General features: G+C 33.6%; 1 protein-coding gene across 4 annotated transcripts in view; it reads left to right on the top strand.

Annotated features, from left to right (window-relative positions):
* Positions 1-16,252, top strand: part of LOC139518985 (transient receptor potential cation channel subfamily M member 1-like) — a 39,050-nt gene that overhangs the window by 2,730 nt on the left and 20,068 nt on the right. Inside the window, exons 2-11 of one of the 4 annotated variants that reach the window (XM_071310697.1) lie at positions 1,035-1,118; positions 3,570-3,916; positions 6,656-6,846; positions 8,400-8,598; positions 9,154-9,310; positions 10,774-10,891; positions 11,959-12,055; positions 12,639-12,722; positions 14,153-14,245; positions 15,611-15,667. In XM_071310697.1, the coding sequence (XP_071166798.1) occupies positions 1,114-1,118; positions 3,570-3,916; positions 6,656-6,846; positions 8,400-8,598; positions 9,154-9,310; positions 10,774-10,891; positions 11,959-12,055; positions 12,639-12,722; positions 14,153-14,245; positions 15,611-15,667 (1,348 nt within the window). In that variant the 5' untranslated portion in view covers positions 1,035-1,113. The remainder of the gene's footprint in view (positions 1-1,034; positions 1,119-3,569; positions 3,917-6,655; positions 6,847-8,399; positions 8,599-9,153; positions 9,311-10,773; positions 10,892-11,958; positions 12,056-12,638; positions 12,723-14,152; positions 14,246-15,610; positions 15,668-16,252) is intronic. The other 3 variants (XM_071310698.1, XM_071310699.1, XM_071310700.1) reach the window with 3 other exon arrangements.

Here is a 16,252-nt window from a genome sequence, read left to right as displayed (position 1 = left end):
CAAAATCAAATAACAAATCGCATCAAAAACGAATGGACAAAAACTGTCATATTCCTGACTTGGTACAGGCATTTTCAAATGTAGAAAATGGTGGATTAATTTAATGTTTCAAAATAAAAGCTAAATAGATTCTTAAAACATTTAAATAGATTTGTATTGACAAACTGACAAAACAGATCTGATATATCATACTTTAATGAAAGTAATTCAATATTTTGAATACTTTCAAACATAATTTTGTATAATTTTGTTTACAAAATTATTGAACAGATATATCCAGGAAAGTAATTTAGTATAATCGATTATAAATTTATATGATTTATGTTGTGTCAGGTGTCCTATTGTTTGTCTGTTTGTCTTCTTTCATTTTTAGCCAGGCGTTGTCAGGTTATTTTTGATTTATGAGTTTGACTGTCCCTCTTGTATCGTTCGTCCCTCTTTTAATATGTCTTGTTGGCATATAAAACTTCTGAGTATCAAAATGTATGCTTACATAATAATATTATAATCATTTGATGAAAAAGAATGTGTGGTTTTTTTCAAACATTTATAAGGTACAGCTAATTAACCACAGTAAAGCTCAGAATAATAAATAATAATAAAGTAAAAACTTAGAAGAAAGTGGACACGAGGAAATGTTTATACAAGCTTATCAAAATCTTTGAATAAAAATGTCAAAGTGAAGCAGATTTTGGTAAATGAACACGTGCTAAATATCAAACGCAGGTTCCATGTTGCATTTGAGAAACTGGTAAATTAAGTTTATATTGGCTACGGAAAAATCAAATTGAGGTCAATTTTGTATGGAACAGCAAACAGCAAATACTGACGATTTTATGTATACAATCTTTAATTAACTTTAGTAATTTATACGTGTTTTCCTCTTTCTGTCAATATAAAATATAGAAGGTGTTGTTTCGACAAAAGGTCAGAGATGTGTCTCGTTTTTTATGATTTGAACCACAAAATAGAAGGTAAGAGTGTATTGAACCGACTTTTATGATAAACCATTACCATAACATTTATTTTTACAGGAAGACAAACAGCGTTTCCGAGGACTTAACAAACCTGATCGAGATCAACTTTACCGACATAGATTTTGATAAGGAAAATATGGAGTAAGTATTTTGGAACTTTGTTTTACGTATGAATAGAATTGAATTTATTATTGAAAGAGAAATCTCATATAAACACAGAGAACGGACGTTAACATTCGACATGTCTTTATACCATATCAATTTTACAGAGAAGTAGACAATGCAAAAGCAAATTTAGATTAATGATTGGAAGACAACCTGACACGTCATGGCAAAAACCCGAGCAAACTACCAAAATGCTAACAAAGTCTACAAAAACTAATCCTTTAAAATTAAAGACTAAGAAACACGATCCTTCAAACAAACCTGGAATTATCTCTGATGGTCAGCAACGGTTAGCAGATCGTGCTCAACATATGTGGCACACTGTGCGCAGCACTGAATCGCCTGCAGTTTTCACAAACTGTCAACACATCTGAGAGACTATGCACTTTAAATCTGACATCAACATAAAATTGATGGAAAGCAAAGAACTAGAAGTATAAACAACCACTGTCAAAGTTTATTCGACTATCTCTTTCATAACGATAGGTAGTATTCTAAAGGGAACATGAATGTACAAAGATAACTGTTCTAATAATGGAGACATAACTTTTAAATAATCTATTATAAGCAAGGTAGGGTAAATGGGGTAACTCATTATACTGGTGAAGTTAGAAATTATCTGTTTATGTGTCAAATTGTACAAAAACTTTTTGAATAAGACGTTTTGTATATACAAGCAGTACTTATTGTTCTATTCAATGGTTTAAGTCTTATCAAGAAGTATTGTGAATGTAAAATACCGTCCCTGGTTATTTTACATAAATTCTTTTTTAAATGATTTAATAAGTTTTGTATTATACCTGTCAAAGACGATATTTAAATAGCGTACTATTCAATAAAAAATAAAGAAGAAACTTATCATGATTAAAAAGATATAAATAGACTTTAAATAAACAGACTTGAAAATACCGTATAAAAGGTTGACCTTAAAGTACTGTATATATCTAAAACAACTCTTACAATCCAGCGCCTCTATACAATACATTATCTCTAGAATGATTGAAGTTAGCGGAATATATCAACTAGATAATTCGGATTTGTTTTACAGATGAAGAAATTGTGTTCACCTTCAAGCCAATGTCGACCATTGTACTTCCGATAATATTTAATATATAATGTTATAAACGTACAGAAAACATGATCTCATTCATTTATTTTGATTTTTTTTTAGTATATCAACCTGTAGTATTATCAAATAAATAAAATTTGTCGAATTGCGTATCTGCTGCTGAAATATGTTTAACCTTATGGAACCTAATGACCAAAGTAGATATATCTTTATGTACGGCCTTAAAAATGAGATAACTCATACCGTTATGTCAACAATAAAAGCCAGGACACGTAAAATATTAAACAATTCAAACGTGGAATATAATGGCCTAATACAATTGATGAAAAACAAATTTTACAGACATCAACCAACGCCAACTCCTGAATTAGTTTCCTGACTTGTGATAGACACATACAGACTGTAAGGGAGTGAACATGTTTGTAAATGCTGAATCCAGGAACAGCTAGTGGACTACTAACATAACTTATTACACACTGTAAAAATCAGAATCAATCGCAAATGTTTTAACTCAATACATCGATGAGAAACAGAAAAAAAACTAACATCAAATAAAATGATAGACACAAAGTATTTATATAAGAATACAGCTATTAATGCTAGTTGAAAACTAATTACAACTAAAAACAAGTGCCATTTCTCCAAGGCTAAAGTTTCCATTCAAATAATGTTTGATATAATCACGTACCAATTTTCTTTTTACTGTGCTACGATTAAGTGCTTATACGTGTAATGTCACACTTAAGGATGTTTGCTACTCTGTTAAAAAATAACAAACTTTTTGAAAGACTATAATGAATTGAAAGTATATAAATAAAGAAATTAAAAAAGAAGAAAAAAATGGAGGGTCTGTGTACTCGTTTTCAAGATATAAGCCATTGAAAATTTGGCGGGAAATTTTTCTCTCTGGATTTTCATATATTTATCTTTGCACCTTATTTCTTTCAAATACTATGAAAAAATAACTAGAATTTTATAAAATTTTGAAATATGGCTTTTTTAACTTTATGTAATAAAATTATAAAAAGAAAAGTAGGGGTTAGTGGGCATTTTTTTTTTAATAACAATACATGGATAAAACCAGAGGATTCCGAAAATCTGTCAAAAAGTCCAAAAAGTGGAGGAGCAAACATCCTTAAACACCATATCATAGAAAGTTCCGTTAATAAATCGTAGCTGCAAGTAGTTACTGTGATGATCGGTCTTTCATCATCATACCTTTCGTGCACACAAATACCAGCATTTAGTCATTGGACTGTTCTGCTTTGTTAAAATACTTAATAGGACAACAATTGCTACAGATGCTTAAAACGCCAGGCGGGGACTTTTATATATACTTTTGAATACTCTGTTTGTAGACCTATTATTGTTGGTGTTAAAGTCACTTTAGAAGCTAAGAAGAGGAACAACGATGTTCCAAATGTAGACAGCACTGGTGTTCCACTTCCGTACCCGTATGAAGATGAACCACAGCGTGTATGTATAAACGCAGATGGAAATGAACAACTGTGTAATCAGGAAAAACAGAACCATATCATTTGCAATACAGTTAAACTCATAGATAATGAAGGAAAACAGACTGAACTTCCTTCATATCCAGGACTTGTTTTGGCTGTAGTTGGAGATTCAGACAGTTTTGTTCCTCGACCCTGGAACACAGCAAAATTTACATCGGGACTCATAGATACAGTGAATGGTGCAAACAGTTCGTACTTTTAAACATATTTGGTATATCGAACAATGAATAATATTTTGCGTTAAAACACACTTGGCAATAGTAAATAAAAGCTCATATTATGCAGTCATTTATTTGATGTATAATACCCAAGTCCCACTAGGCCACGATCGCACTACGATCTGTGAAAAAAATGCAAATTTTGATGATCGTAGTGCGATCGTGTAGATCGCAGTAAGGTCGTATCACGGTCGTGGTGAGGTCTTCAAGATCGTGAAGAGCGTGGCCAACTTTGAACAAGTTCAAAACAATCGTGGTGCAGTCGTGGAGAAATCAGGTCGTAGTAGAAGCGTAGTGGGAGCGCACTAAGATCGTAGTAAGATCGCAAAGGTCGCTGTACAATCGTAGCGAGAGCGTAGCGAAAGTGTGATTCTTTTCGGAGAGACTGCGCTACGATCACAGAGCGACGTTATCACGACCTCACTACGCTTCCACTACGACTATACCACGCTGTTCATGACCATAGTACGATTCTAGCACGCCCTTGTCGTCCTCATCACGCTCTTCTTACGACCTGACTACGTTAACACTACGACCATCATTCGCATTGTCATTTACACATAAACTATATAAAAAAGCTCCCTTGATTTTGTTTGTTTGAATGTAATTATCCATTTGCTCTAACGGCTCAACCATGCTTCTCGTTTTTATATAGATTAGACCGTTGGTTTTCCCGTTTAAATGTTTTAACACTAGTAATATTTTGGGTCCTTTATAGCGTGCTGGTTAATGTGAGCCAAGGCTCCGTGTTGAAGGCCGTACCTTGGCCTTTAATGGTTTACTTTAATAAATTGTTACTTGGATGGAGAGTTGTCTCATTGGCACTCATACCACATCTTCCTATATATATTGATACATCTATGTCATCTCTGCTATCGTTCACTAAAATATCGTCATTGAGCTTTATTGACCAGCAATAGGTTGTAATTTAGGTTGGATTGATCTGTCCGACATCTCTGCTTGATCAGGATTCGTTACTATGCTCCCTCTGCCGCCTCTACATGAACTCCTACCACCATGCCCACGTGTTCTGGTAGATTTTGGTGGCATGACTGTATTGTTTAAGCCCCAGTCCCACTAGACCACGATCGCACCACGCTCACCGCGATCTAAAATAAATATAGATCGTGGTAAGGTCGCGGTATGAGCAGCTTGAAAATGTAAATTTTCGTTGCTTTCACGATGCTACTACATGTACGTCCTCTCTACGCTTCTACAAAGATCCCGCTACGATTATACCACGTTCTCACCGCGCTTATTCTGCGACCTCACTACGATTATCAAGATCTTTCTACGCTCTTCACGTTCTCACTACGACCATACCACGAGTTATCCGATTGCAACACGATCTTACTGCGATTATAACACGTTCTTACCACGATTATACTACGTTCATAGCAATAACGTCAACATCGTGTTCCATATCAATACAGTTCAATTCCTTCTATTTCTGATTAAATCGTAGATTTCTCGGAAACAATGCAGTCATGCCAACAAATTCTACCAGAACACGTGAGCATGGTAGTAGGAGTTGATGTAGAGGCAGAGGGAGCAAAGTAACGAATCCTGATCAAGCAGAGATGTCGGACCGACCAATCCCACCTAAATTACAAGCTATTGCTGGTCCATAAACCTCAATGACGATTTTTTAGTAAATGATAGCAGAGATGACATAAATGTATCAATACATATAGGAAGATGTGGTATGAGTGCCAATGAGACAACTCTCCATCCAGGTAACAATTTATAAAAGTAAACCATTATAGGCCAAGATACGGCCTTCAACACGGAGCCTTGGCTCACATCAATCAGCACGCTATAAAGGACCCAAATATTACTAGTGTTAAACCATTTAAACGGGAAAACCAACGGTCTTATCTATATAAAAACGGAAAGCATGATTGAGCCGTTAGAGCAAATTGATAATTACATTCAAACAAACAAAATCTAGGGAGCTTTTTTATATATTTTATGTGAAAATGACAATTAGAATGATGGTCCTAGTGTGAACGTAGTCAGGTCGTAAGAAGAGCGTGATGTGGACGGCAAGGTCGTGCTAGAATCGTACTATAGTCGTGAACAGCGTGTTATAGTCGTAGTGGAAGCGTAGTTGGGTCACAGTGAGAACGTGATGGTCGTAGTGAGGTTGTGATAACGTCGCTGTGCGATCGTAAAGCAGTGTCGCCGAATAGAATCACGCTTTCGCTGCGCTCTCGCTACGATTGTACAGCGACCTTTGCGATCTTACTACGATCTTAGTGCGCTCTCATTACGCTTCTACTACGACCTGATTGCGCAACGACCGCACCACGATTGTTTTGAACATGTTCAAAGTTGGCAACGCTCTTCACGATCTTGAAGACCTCACCACGACCGTGATACGACCTTACTGCGATCTACACGATCGCACTACGATCATCAAAATTTGCATTTTTTTCACACATCGTAGTGGGACTGGGATATTAAAGACCGCAGATTATAAATCATATTTTTTTTTATTCAGACATAGCTTTTAATGCAAACATTGTAAATAAAGTATAAAATAGAAAAAATAAATCATGATGAATAATATTGACTTCTATTCTGATAAAGACAATATTTATCTGTTTTATAAACGTTATAAGTTTTTATATATCATAATGCAGACAGCACATTATTAAATAAAACAAGATACAACTAAGAATACATATATATAATATATTCTTTCAGAATGCTGGATTATCTATCGGGGTGGAGAGGATGGAGTCAGTTCTTACATTGACAAAGCATTTAGAATGAGTGAGCACAGTATGGATGAAGGGTCGGATTCTGAAAAGAAAGAAAATTCCCTTAAGAACGAAAAGTTTATCGCCATCAAACCTGTAGCAGCTGACTATAAACACGATCAAACAATTTATAAAGTAATTAAATGATACTATTTTTTTATCGGGTGGTTATTGAAAATGTGACACGTAATAAAACGTGTCAATGTGAAAAATAAGTGTCTCGACATAAAACTGTATACAATACTTATACTATTGACTATTTAAAAGTGATGTCACGTTTTGTTTACGCAAATAAATTACTATTTAACGGAATATATATTTTTTTGTATTAAAAGAATAGTAAGTTCGTAATTTATCTATATTTTAAAATCAATCTGTCAAACAAACAAAAATGAAACAGACATTTTGCATTTTTCCGATCTCATCTTTGAATCAAACCAATCTTTTACAATTTTAAGTGTTAAAAAACTTCACGTATATTTTGAGTATTCAATCGGATTAGTTGATCAGCAAAATTCTACTTTGCCTACGATGTGACACTAAACATTGCAGATGTCAACCATGCATACTTATAGATTACTGTTGATTATCTCAACGAGATTGATTTTTTTTCTCGCTTGAGCCGGGACGTCGAAAGCGAGAAAACCAATCGAGTTGAGATGATCAATGATAACCTGTTTATCGGTATTTTACTTATGACGACGTTGTCAATTTCATGTCAATTTCATTAGCAACACCACGTGCCCCTTAGTTTCTAGCGATAATTTTCATACCGCTTGACTATGTTTTCATTTCACTCGACTCCACTGAGAATGAACATTATCAGTCAGTAAGTCGTAAAATAGTCGTAAAATAGCGATAATATTCAGTACTGAATAAGTTTCAATTTTATCGTATCGAATCTTTTTATTTGCCATAATGCGGGGTTCACACATTGCCGATTATTACTCCCGTTTGAGATCAGACAGCAATACGACACGAAAAGTGAAAAAGTCGGATTAGTATCCTCAATTATCTGGAATGTCCTATTATTGTCTGAACGCAGTCGTTTTAGTTCGTAACAGATTCCTACTGGTCGGGAAGGGTCCGAATAGTTCGGCAAAGCACCCCGACAGTTAGGTGCGTCCCGTAACAATCGGGGAAACTCAGCCGATGTTGTCTAGTCGTATTACAATCGTGCCTATGTCGTGACAGATTCTGCTGTATCGGATCGAATTCATAACAATGTTCTGTGTATTCGGGACGGTGTCCTGTGGAACGGGAATGATCTGGAGAAATTTGTTCGAACGGATAACTTCCGTCAGCGTCGGTTCACTGTCTTGTCACTATCTGATCTCTGTCGGATTACATTCGGTAGAATCGGGACGCAGTCGAATTTTACCTGGCGAAAGATAAAAATCGGATAAGAAGCGGATTTAGAACGGGATTATCGGGATAAATTCGCTTGGAAACGGTTGAATATCGACGCTTCCTGAACAATATCTGATTGTTGTCGTGATTAAATTTTTAAAGTTTGAATTTACATCCACGATTCATAGGGTCTTGATCATACTTTTGATAAATTTTAATCGGGAATGGTCCTGTCAAGGACGGCAGTAAAAATCGTGAATGTGTGACCCCAGCTTAAACAGGTACATTTAGTTATAACTTAGTAAAAAAAAAATTATCACCGTTGTTCTATTTTTAAGGGAGACAAAGAAAAAGGAAAGCCACTTCCACGGTGGACGTTTCTCGTCAAGCCTACATTTGACGCATGTGAACATGGTGAAGATGATGATATCCAGAAATATAAATGGTTTAACGAATATTCAGCCAGACTTCTTTTCTTATTGTCAAAGAAGACAACTCCCCTCTTATCAAAAAAAGAAGGAGATAAGGAACAGACAGGTGATAAGCTTGCACGTGACAGCTATTGAAAAGTGATATTATCACATGCTTTACTTGTAAATTATAAAACATGTATCACTTTGGTGTGGTGCTTTATCCGATTTTGAGATAAATACTTTGTTCCCATTGCTCACGGGAATACGGTTACCCAAATTGAACGCACGACTGTATCAATATTTAATTAATCCAAAAGAGTATCTGTTCCAGAATTTGTATTAACAACTGCCCTATTTTTTGTAATAACTACACATATAATCTCACAGAATGTTTTTTCGAATGAAAAAAAGTAGTGAACATGTTAACATGTTATGGAATGCCTTTAAATAAAAAAAGTAAAAAATAAAAAAAACAATTGTAGTCTAAAACAATAGGCCACATATACGCATCACAGCTACTAGGATACAATATACACACAAAGAATTATTCTACTTGTGACACAGACTCTAGTGTCAATATTGATTACACTAGGTTTTGAACAAATACTTACTAGACACAAAATAAAAAGAGATAACCCTGCCAGTTTGATATATTCATATAATAAACAATTATTTTCAGAACTGTCAATGAAAGTTCCTGTTCTGTTGGTAGTAGTAGAAGGCGACATAAGTACCATACATCAGGTTAAGACCGTGTTAGAAAAGAGCATTCCTGTTTTACTTATCAAGGGTTCTGGTAAAGCTGCTGATTTCATCGCAGAATATCTCGTGAGCAGGTAAGTTATATAACATAGTTACCGACAATCTTAATTTATAAATGGTTTCCTAATTTTACCTTTTTAGGGACTAGCCTTCGAAGTAGTGCATCAAACACACATTTGACAATTTACACATATGGATTTGAGGTAGACAACAACACATGTTTGTTAAGTAAATTTAAGTATCAGTTGCTACGCAAATTAATTTAGTAACATTTTGTATGCCCCACCTACGATAGTAGAGGGGCATTATGTTTTCTGGTCTGTGCCTCCGTTCGTCCGTCCGTTTCAGGTTAAAGTTTTTGGTCATGGTAGTTTTTGAAGAAGTTGAAGTACAATCAACTTAAAACTTAGTACACATGTTCCCCATCATATTATCTTTCTAATTTTACTGCCAAATTATAGTTTTGACCCCAATTTTATGGTCCACTGAATATAGAAAATGATAGTGCGAAGTTCAGGTTAAAGTTTTTGGTCAAGGTAGTTTTTGATGAAGTTAAAGTTACATCAACTTGAAACTTAGTACACATGTTCCCTATGATATGATCTTTCTAATTTTAATTCCAAATTAAAGTTTTGACCCCAATTTCACGGTCCACTGAACATAGAAAATGATAGTGCGAGTGGGGCATTCGTGTACTATGGACACATTCTTGTTTTTTTTTTGTTTTTTTGGTTTTCCTTACAAGTACCATTAAAAAACCATTCAATTGTAATAGAGAGAAAAAATCGAATACTGAAGGAATACATATTGTGATAAATCAAATTTTAGTGTGGTAAAAGTTCTATAAAAGACGAAACACAGAATATACAAAATCAAAAGACGTAAATATCGAAATTTGATGGGAGCTTAATACTTAATAATTTGATTCATCCAAACAATAGTGTAAATGTTAGAGGATATCAGTACAAGCATACTGGAGTTCGTGCTCGATATGTTTAAAATTGCTAACATGTTTAACCCCGCCACATTATTTATGTATGTGCCTGTCCCAAGTCAGGAGCCTGTAATTCAGTGGTTGTCGTTTGTTTATATGTTACATATTTGTTTTTCGTTCATTTTTTTTTACATACATAAGGCCGTTAGTTTTCTCGTTTGAATTGTTTTACATTGTCTTATCGGGGCCTATTATAGTAGACTATGCGGTATGGGCTTTCTTCATTGTTGAAGGCCGTACGGTGACCTATAGTTGTTAATGTCTGTGTCATTTTGATCTTTTGTGGATAGTTGTCTCATTAGCAATCATACCACATCTTCTATTTTTATAATAAATTTGATGGTGAGGGTCTCGTTAAATCTAGACAGATTAAATCAAAAATCATAAAGTTTGGTTATATGACGGGACGGACTGATCACTTTATACCACAATATGTCCCGTCAAAGAACGATCTGTAAAACACATGCTTTTCTGATACCGGTTGCAATGTGTTGCCTTTAAAGCTTGTATGCTGTCATTTTTCATTTCTTTTCCGATTTGTAGTGATACAGAATTATTGCTGAAGAGAAAAGCTCCTCTATTGTTTGGAATATATTTCAAAAGAGCAGTATTAAAACTTCTTCAGGACATTATGAAACAAATAACGAAATATAATTACTTGGTATGTATTGTATTTTGTTGTGCTTCGAATTTTTGTATGATTCACTTATTTGATATAGCGTTCTTTTCCTTACAATGTTTAAAATTACAATTTTCATTATTTGAATTAGCTAAGTCAATCTTATATTGAATTCCTTTCTTCGTGGAGGATTTTGTCGATGAGCCAACAGAATAAAATTTAAGCGCTTTTTTACAATGCATACTTCCTCAAAATGCAAGTAGTTTATGGAATCATTATCAGTATATAGCAGATATTTCATTGAATTATTCCATCATCCACCGAAAGTGATGTTGTCTATGACCTCATACTTTGCTCAAGGCTGCTTCTGATATTTGTTAAGACATTAAAAGCTGCTACCGATGTTGATCAAATTGTTTATAGCTACTCCTCATATGTTTTTTAGAGTTACTCACGCCTGTTCCTGATGGTTTTAGAAGTGCTCACGACTGTCTCAGATATTCTAGTTGCTTAATGCAGCTACGAAATTTTTTTTCGTTGCTCATCAAACATATTATTTCGTTTGGTTGCTGGTTGCGTTCTCATTCTCGTCTGCATGCGATATATTATACAGTTTTTCGCTGCTTATATGATTGATGTATAATATTGATTGATTGATTGATTCTTGATTATTTAACGTCCAGTGGCAAATGTTTCATGCATATTCAGGACGAGAACAAGTTCACATAAATACAATAGGCAGGTCTTGTTATAATAGAGGTCATTTGGAATGATGGTCGGGGAAATTTGGACTGCCACTGGAAAAAGAGGGGTATATTGGATAGGGACAGACATTTTGCCTTGCCACAGGCCACCTACGGTGCCCTCAAAGAGGTGTTGAAAGGGTTCTTTTAATACATCCCGCACTGCCAAACGGACGCCCCACTTCGGCAAGCGTTTTACTGCCGGTCGGGAGAAGACCAAGTGACCATATTTCTACTCCCCAGTCACCCTTGGGGGTTGATGTATAATAACCACCACTCTTCTGTTTTCCAAAACATAATGTATCTATGCTTTCATATTTGAGCATAAACAATTACTAAGTACATCAAATCAAATCACTTTTACAGATTACTGTTTACGATATTGACGACAGCATGGAACCTAAACTAGAAGATGCTGTAGTTGAAGCAATTATCACAGGATGGTCCCTTCAAGAAATAAACGGTACCATATTAATTATAAAAAAATAAAAGATGAAAAAGAAATTGACAACAAGAAAAAGAAACGCATTTACTTATAATGTTGTTACTTGTTTCATAATGTGTTCGTCCTTTGTTTTAATTTGTGATCTTTAATCTCATCAACATATATGCCAAGAACTTTTCCTGGTCGAAAAAACGTCATTTGTTTCTTTTTGGATGAGAAGTCTCGCAACAAAAAATGTACCTTAGAAAAACATATTATTTGTTTAAAAAGAAGATAGCACATAGAACGGAAAAAAATTCTTCCTTCAAATACCACTAATGTTTGAGTACACGAACTCACGAAACAACTTTTAGGAGCATCTATCGTGATTTAAAGTTATAGTAAATGATCTAAATGACTAATGAGCTAATACACCCATTTGTTTTACATTGTATTTTGTATGTAATTTTTAGTTTTAATGCAAATAAAAAACAACCTACAATTGACTATTATATCATACTAGTATATCATTATCTAAATATTTAAGGCTGATCTATGATTAAATGATGTAACAGCAGTCTCATAATTTTGCATAATAAACTTGTTTGCTATTTCGAGTCAGAAGATAGCAAAGGACAGTCAGACAAAAACACCAAAGCACAGACTATCACTTCGAATGTTTTACTTAAGGGCAACAAATCATCAGGTAAGAAATTTCCAAGATTTCAACATGTTTAGATATTATGGAACACAGACAAGAGGAACAACTACGACACTTAACATTATACTTTGTGACGTATAAAATTTTCTGACGTCAGACACTCAATCAATAAATGTGTTCGTAGATAGTAGATGTTTTTGTGTTCTGTTAAATTGTTCCTTTTAAAATTGTTAAACGACGATGACTGATGTACCCATATTTTGACTATTATATTTATTGTGTCTGTTTATTTAACGCATCAATGTAAAAATATCGGAAATTGATGAGACTGTCATTAAAGTGAGAGGGTTAGCGCTATAGAACCAGGTTTAATCCACCATTTTCTACATTTGAAAATGCCTGTACCAAGTCAGGAATATGACAGTTTTTGTCCATTCGTTTTTGATGCGTTTTGTTATTTGATTTTGCCATGTGATTATGAACTTTCCCAATTGATCTTCCTCTAAGTTCAGTATTTTTGTGATTTTACTTTTTTTGAAGATCATTATATAACTTAATAAACCAAAAAAGGGGGCATTCTCCCTTTTTACCTTGTCTTGGAGGTCATTTTTCTTGCACCAGAAGCGCACTTCTACAATCAATTCTGTTCAGGGATGCTTGAAACAAAAAAGTTTAAAGTCTAAAATATAATTCAAACGTTGAAGAGATAAAAAAAAAAAAAGCATAATCAAATACATACAAGAGATCAAAGCTTCACATAACGGAGAACTATTCTTTTATCTAAAAATAATATCAATTTTTATATACATATATATATACAATTCCAATCAAACAGTTTCTGTATGTTCATGGTAATATCTTATTAATGGCTATCCGACTGGTGTTACCCTAGTGAAAACATTGCTCACTAAATGTAGCTGTATGCTTCGATATGCTACCGAAACCAAATGATAGCTACTCTACACCCATTTAATTACGTATAATATACAGAACTAATAAAAGACCCATACAACTTCATATGGTATTATATGCTTAACACGATGGGAGTAATACATGTACGTGAAGCAGAAACACTGCGTAGTATACTGACCGACTTAAGATTTTTATCCTCGCCTTGAGATATCTTAATTTTTGAAGAAAATGTGAGAAATGATTTAGGAAAGATATATAAAGTTTATATAAAAGTAACCTTATATAAGTGTACTTTCATTGTAAACAACAAGGAGATACGGTATGATAGCGAATGATTGAATTGTTGAAAAGAGATAATTGAATAAAATCTATTAACAACAAACGGGTAAGTAAAATGATCAAATTTGAAAAAAAAGCATACACACTTAATTTGCCATCATATATATCATTGGAATGCATTCATAAAAAAAGTCCCATAGTTTTTATGTTAACTTTGTTGGTTATCTGTGAACACATGTTGAAAAAAAATTCGTATATTCAAATTATTTGATATTTAAATTCAGAACATTACAATATTGGAAATGGGAAGCCAGGCGAAACCATACCGACACATACTTCCTCATCGAATGATGTAAAAAACGACAGTAAATCATACGGTTAGAAATTTCTTGATTGTTTTAGATGTTATAGTATAATCAGCAATAGTTTGTATTATTGTAAAGATGTTTTCGTTGCTATAGCATATATGCTTTTTGTAATAAAGTATTCGTTCAACATCATGTGTCCTATAATTCGAGCAAATGCTGTAATCAACTTTAAGACGTTGACGATCATGCTATAACTAACTTAATCTTTGTCACAATCGAGTAAAATTAAAGGGGATTTTGCCTGCGACAATTACAACAAATCTATTACTGCTCACAAGGAAGCTATTAAACCAAGAGTTCCAAATGGTGTAGTTGAAATCATCCCTTCGTAAATTTTACGGACGCCATCACGAGTTGGTTGACCGTTATGGAATAACCGTTTCACAAATGATATCGGATATGTTCCTTACGTCGTAACTACAATCCCCTTCCCTTTCATGACCCTCTTTCATGAATGTGACCTACCGAATTAGACTATTTACCGGATTTGTAATCACATAAGCAACACGACGGGTGCCACATGTGGAGCAGGATCTGCTTACCCTTCCGGAGCACCTGAGATCACCCCTAGTTTTTGGTGGGGTTCATGTTGTTTATTCTTTAGTTTTCTATGTTGTGTCATGTGTACTATTGTTTTTCTGTTTGTCTTTTTCATTTTTAGCCATGGCGTTGTCAGTTTGTTTTAGATTTATGAGTTTGACTGTCCTTTTGGTATCTTTCGTCCCTCTTTTATATGTGATAAAGATATTCCAGAACGCCTAGATTAACTCGCTAGGGCAATTTTATAGGGATGCCATACTCTTTAGCTTGGAAACCTATGTATATCTCTATCTAGATAATAATAATAATAATAATAATAATAATAATAATAATAATAATAATAATAATAATAATAATAATAATAATAATAATAATAATAATAATAATAATAAAAATAGCCATAATAATAATAAAAATAGCAATAATCATAATAATTATTATATTCTTGATTATGATAATAGCAAGTCTATATTAAGAATATTAACCTCTCGACGTTAGTTCAATTAACACGGTACGCTTGTAAAGGAAACTGGTTTTTTTTCTTAATTTTATTTAAGCTAATCTCGACTGAATTAAAAACAAAATATATATAAAACTATCGAGTATGCTCTCCCATTCAACACATATTAAAGATTATCTATTGAACTTTATTTTAAATACAATATAGAAAATTTAATCATTTTTCTATTGATGTTTCAAAATATAAATGATAACAACATATTAAGAAATATTTTGATCTTTGCAACTTGCATATGCATACACAATGTATCAAATTTAATTTAAAGTTAGGTCTTTAATTATTAAGAATTATTTCATTATTCTTATTATAAATAGACAAACGGAGAAAGAGGCAAAGGAGAAAATGTCACAGGAAAAAAAGTAACAAACTAGGTATAAAAAATATTACCGATCTGATAAATATTTTTTTTAAATTGTTCAGAAATATTATTTAAATTATCTTAATGATTCATAATGTCGTGTACTTTGTTGCTGGTATCAATCGGATATGATGTCCGTCCATTCTTTTTGACTCTAGAAATGACTAGCATTCTATAAGTCATGACCTCCAATAAATGGCCACTATTTCATAGTGGACATATAGATGATGGATATTTATCTGATACCTTTAGATAGAGAACTCTTATTGAAGTGTGTGCCATCGTATTTAGTTTACCATAGTTTACCTACAATTTCAGTTAACAATTTTTCCAGGAGTTTTGGGACCTCTTTGAAATGTACTATTATGATTTTGATGTCGAAATCTCTTTCACACCTCTCACATTTATTAAGTTTATGAAATCATTGGTGTTTGAAATTTATCGTCTTTTTGATCAAACAACTAAAATTTATGGTAGTTATATGGGACTATATTTTTAGCCATGGCGTTGTCAGTTTGTTTTAGATATATGAGTTTGACTGTCCCTTTGGCATTTTTCGTCTCTCTTTACTACTCTATCGCAATAACAGCTTAAGAAC

Source organism: Mytilus edulis, chromosome 4 (assembly GCF_963676685.1).
Source record: "Mytilus edulis chromosome 4, xbMytEdul2.2, whole genome shotgun sequence".
Lineage (NCBI taxonomy): Eukaryota > Metazoa > Mollusca > Bivalvia > Mytilida > Mytilidae > Mytilus > Mytilus edulis.
Note: the sequence above shows the minus strand (reverse complement) of the source record. Positions and strands in the feature narration are given on the sequence as shown.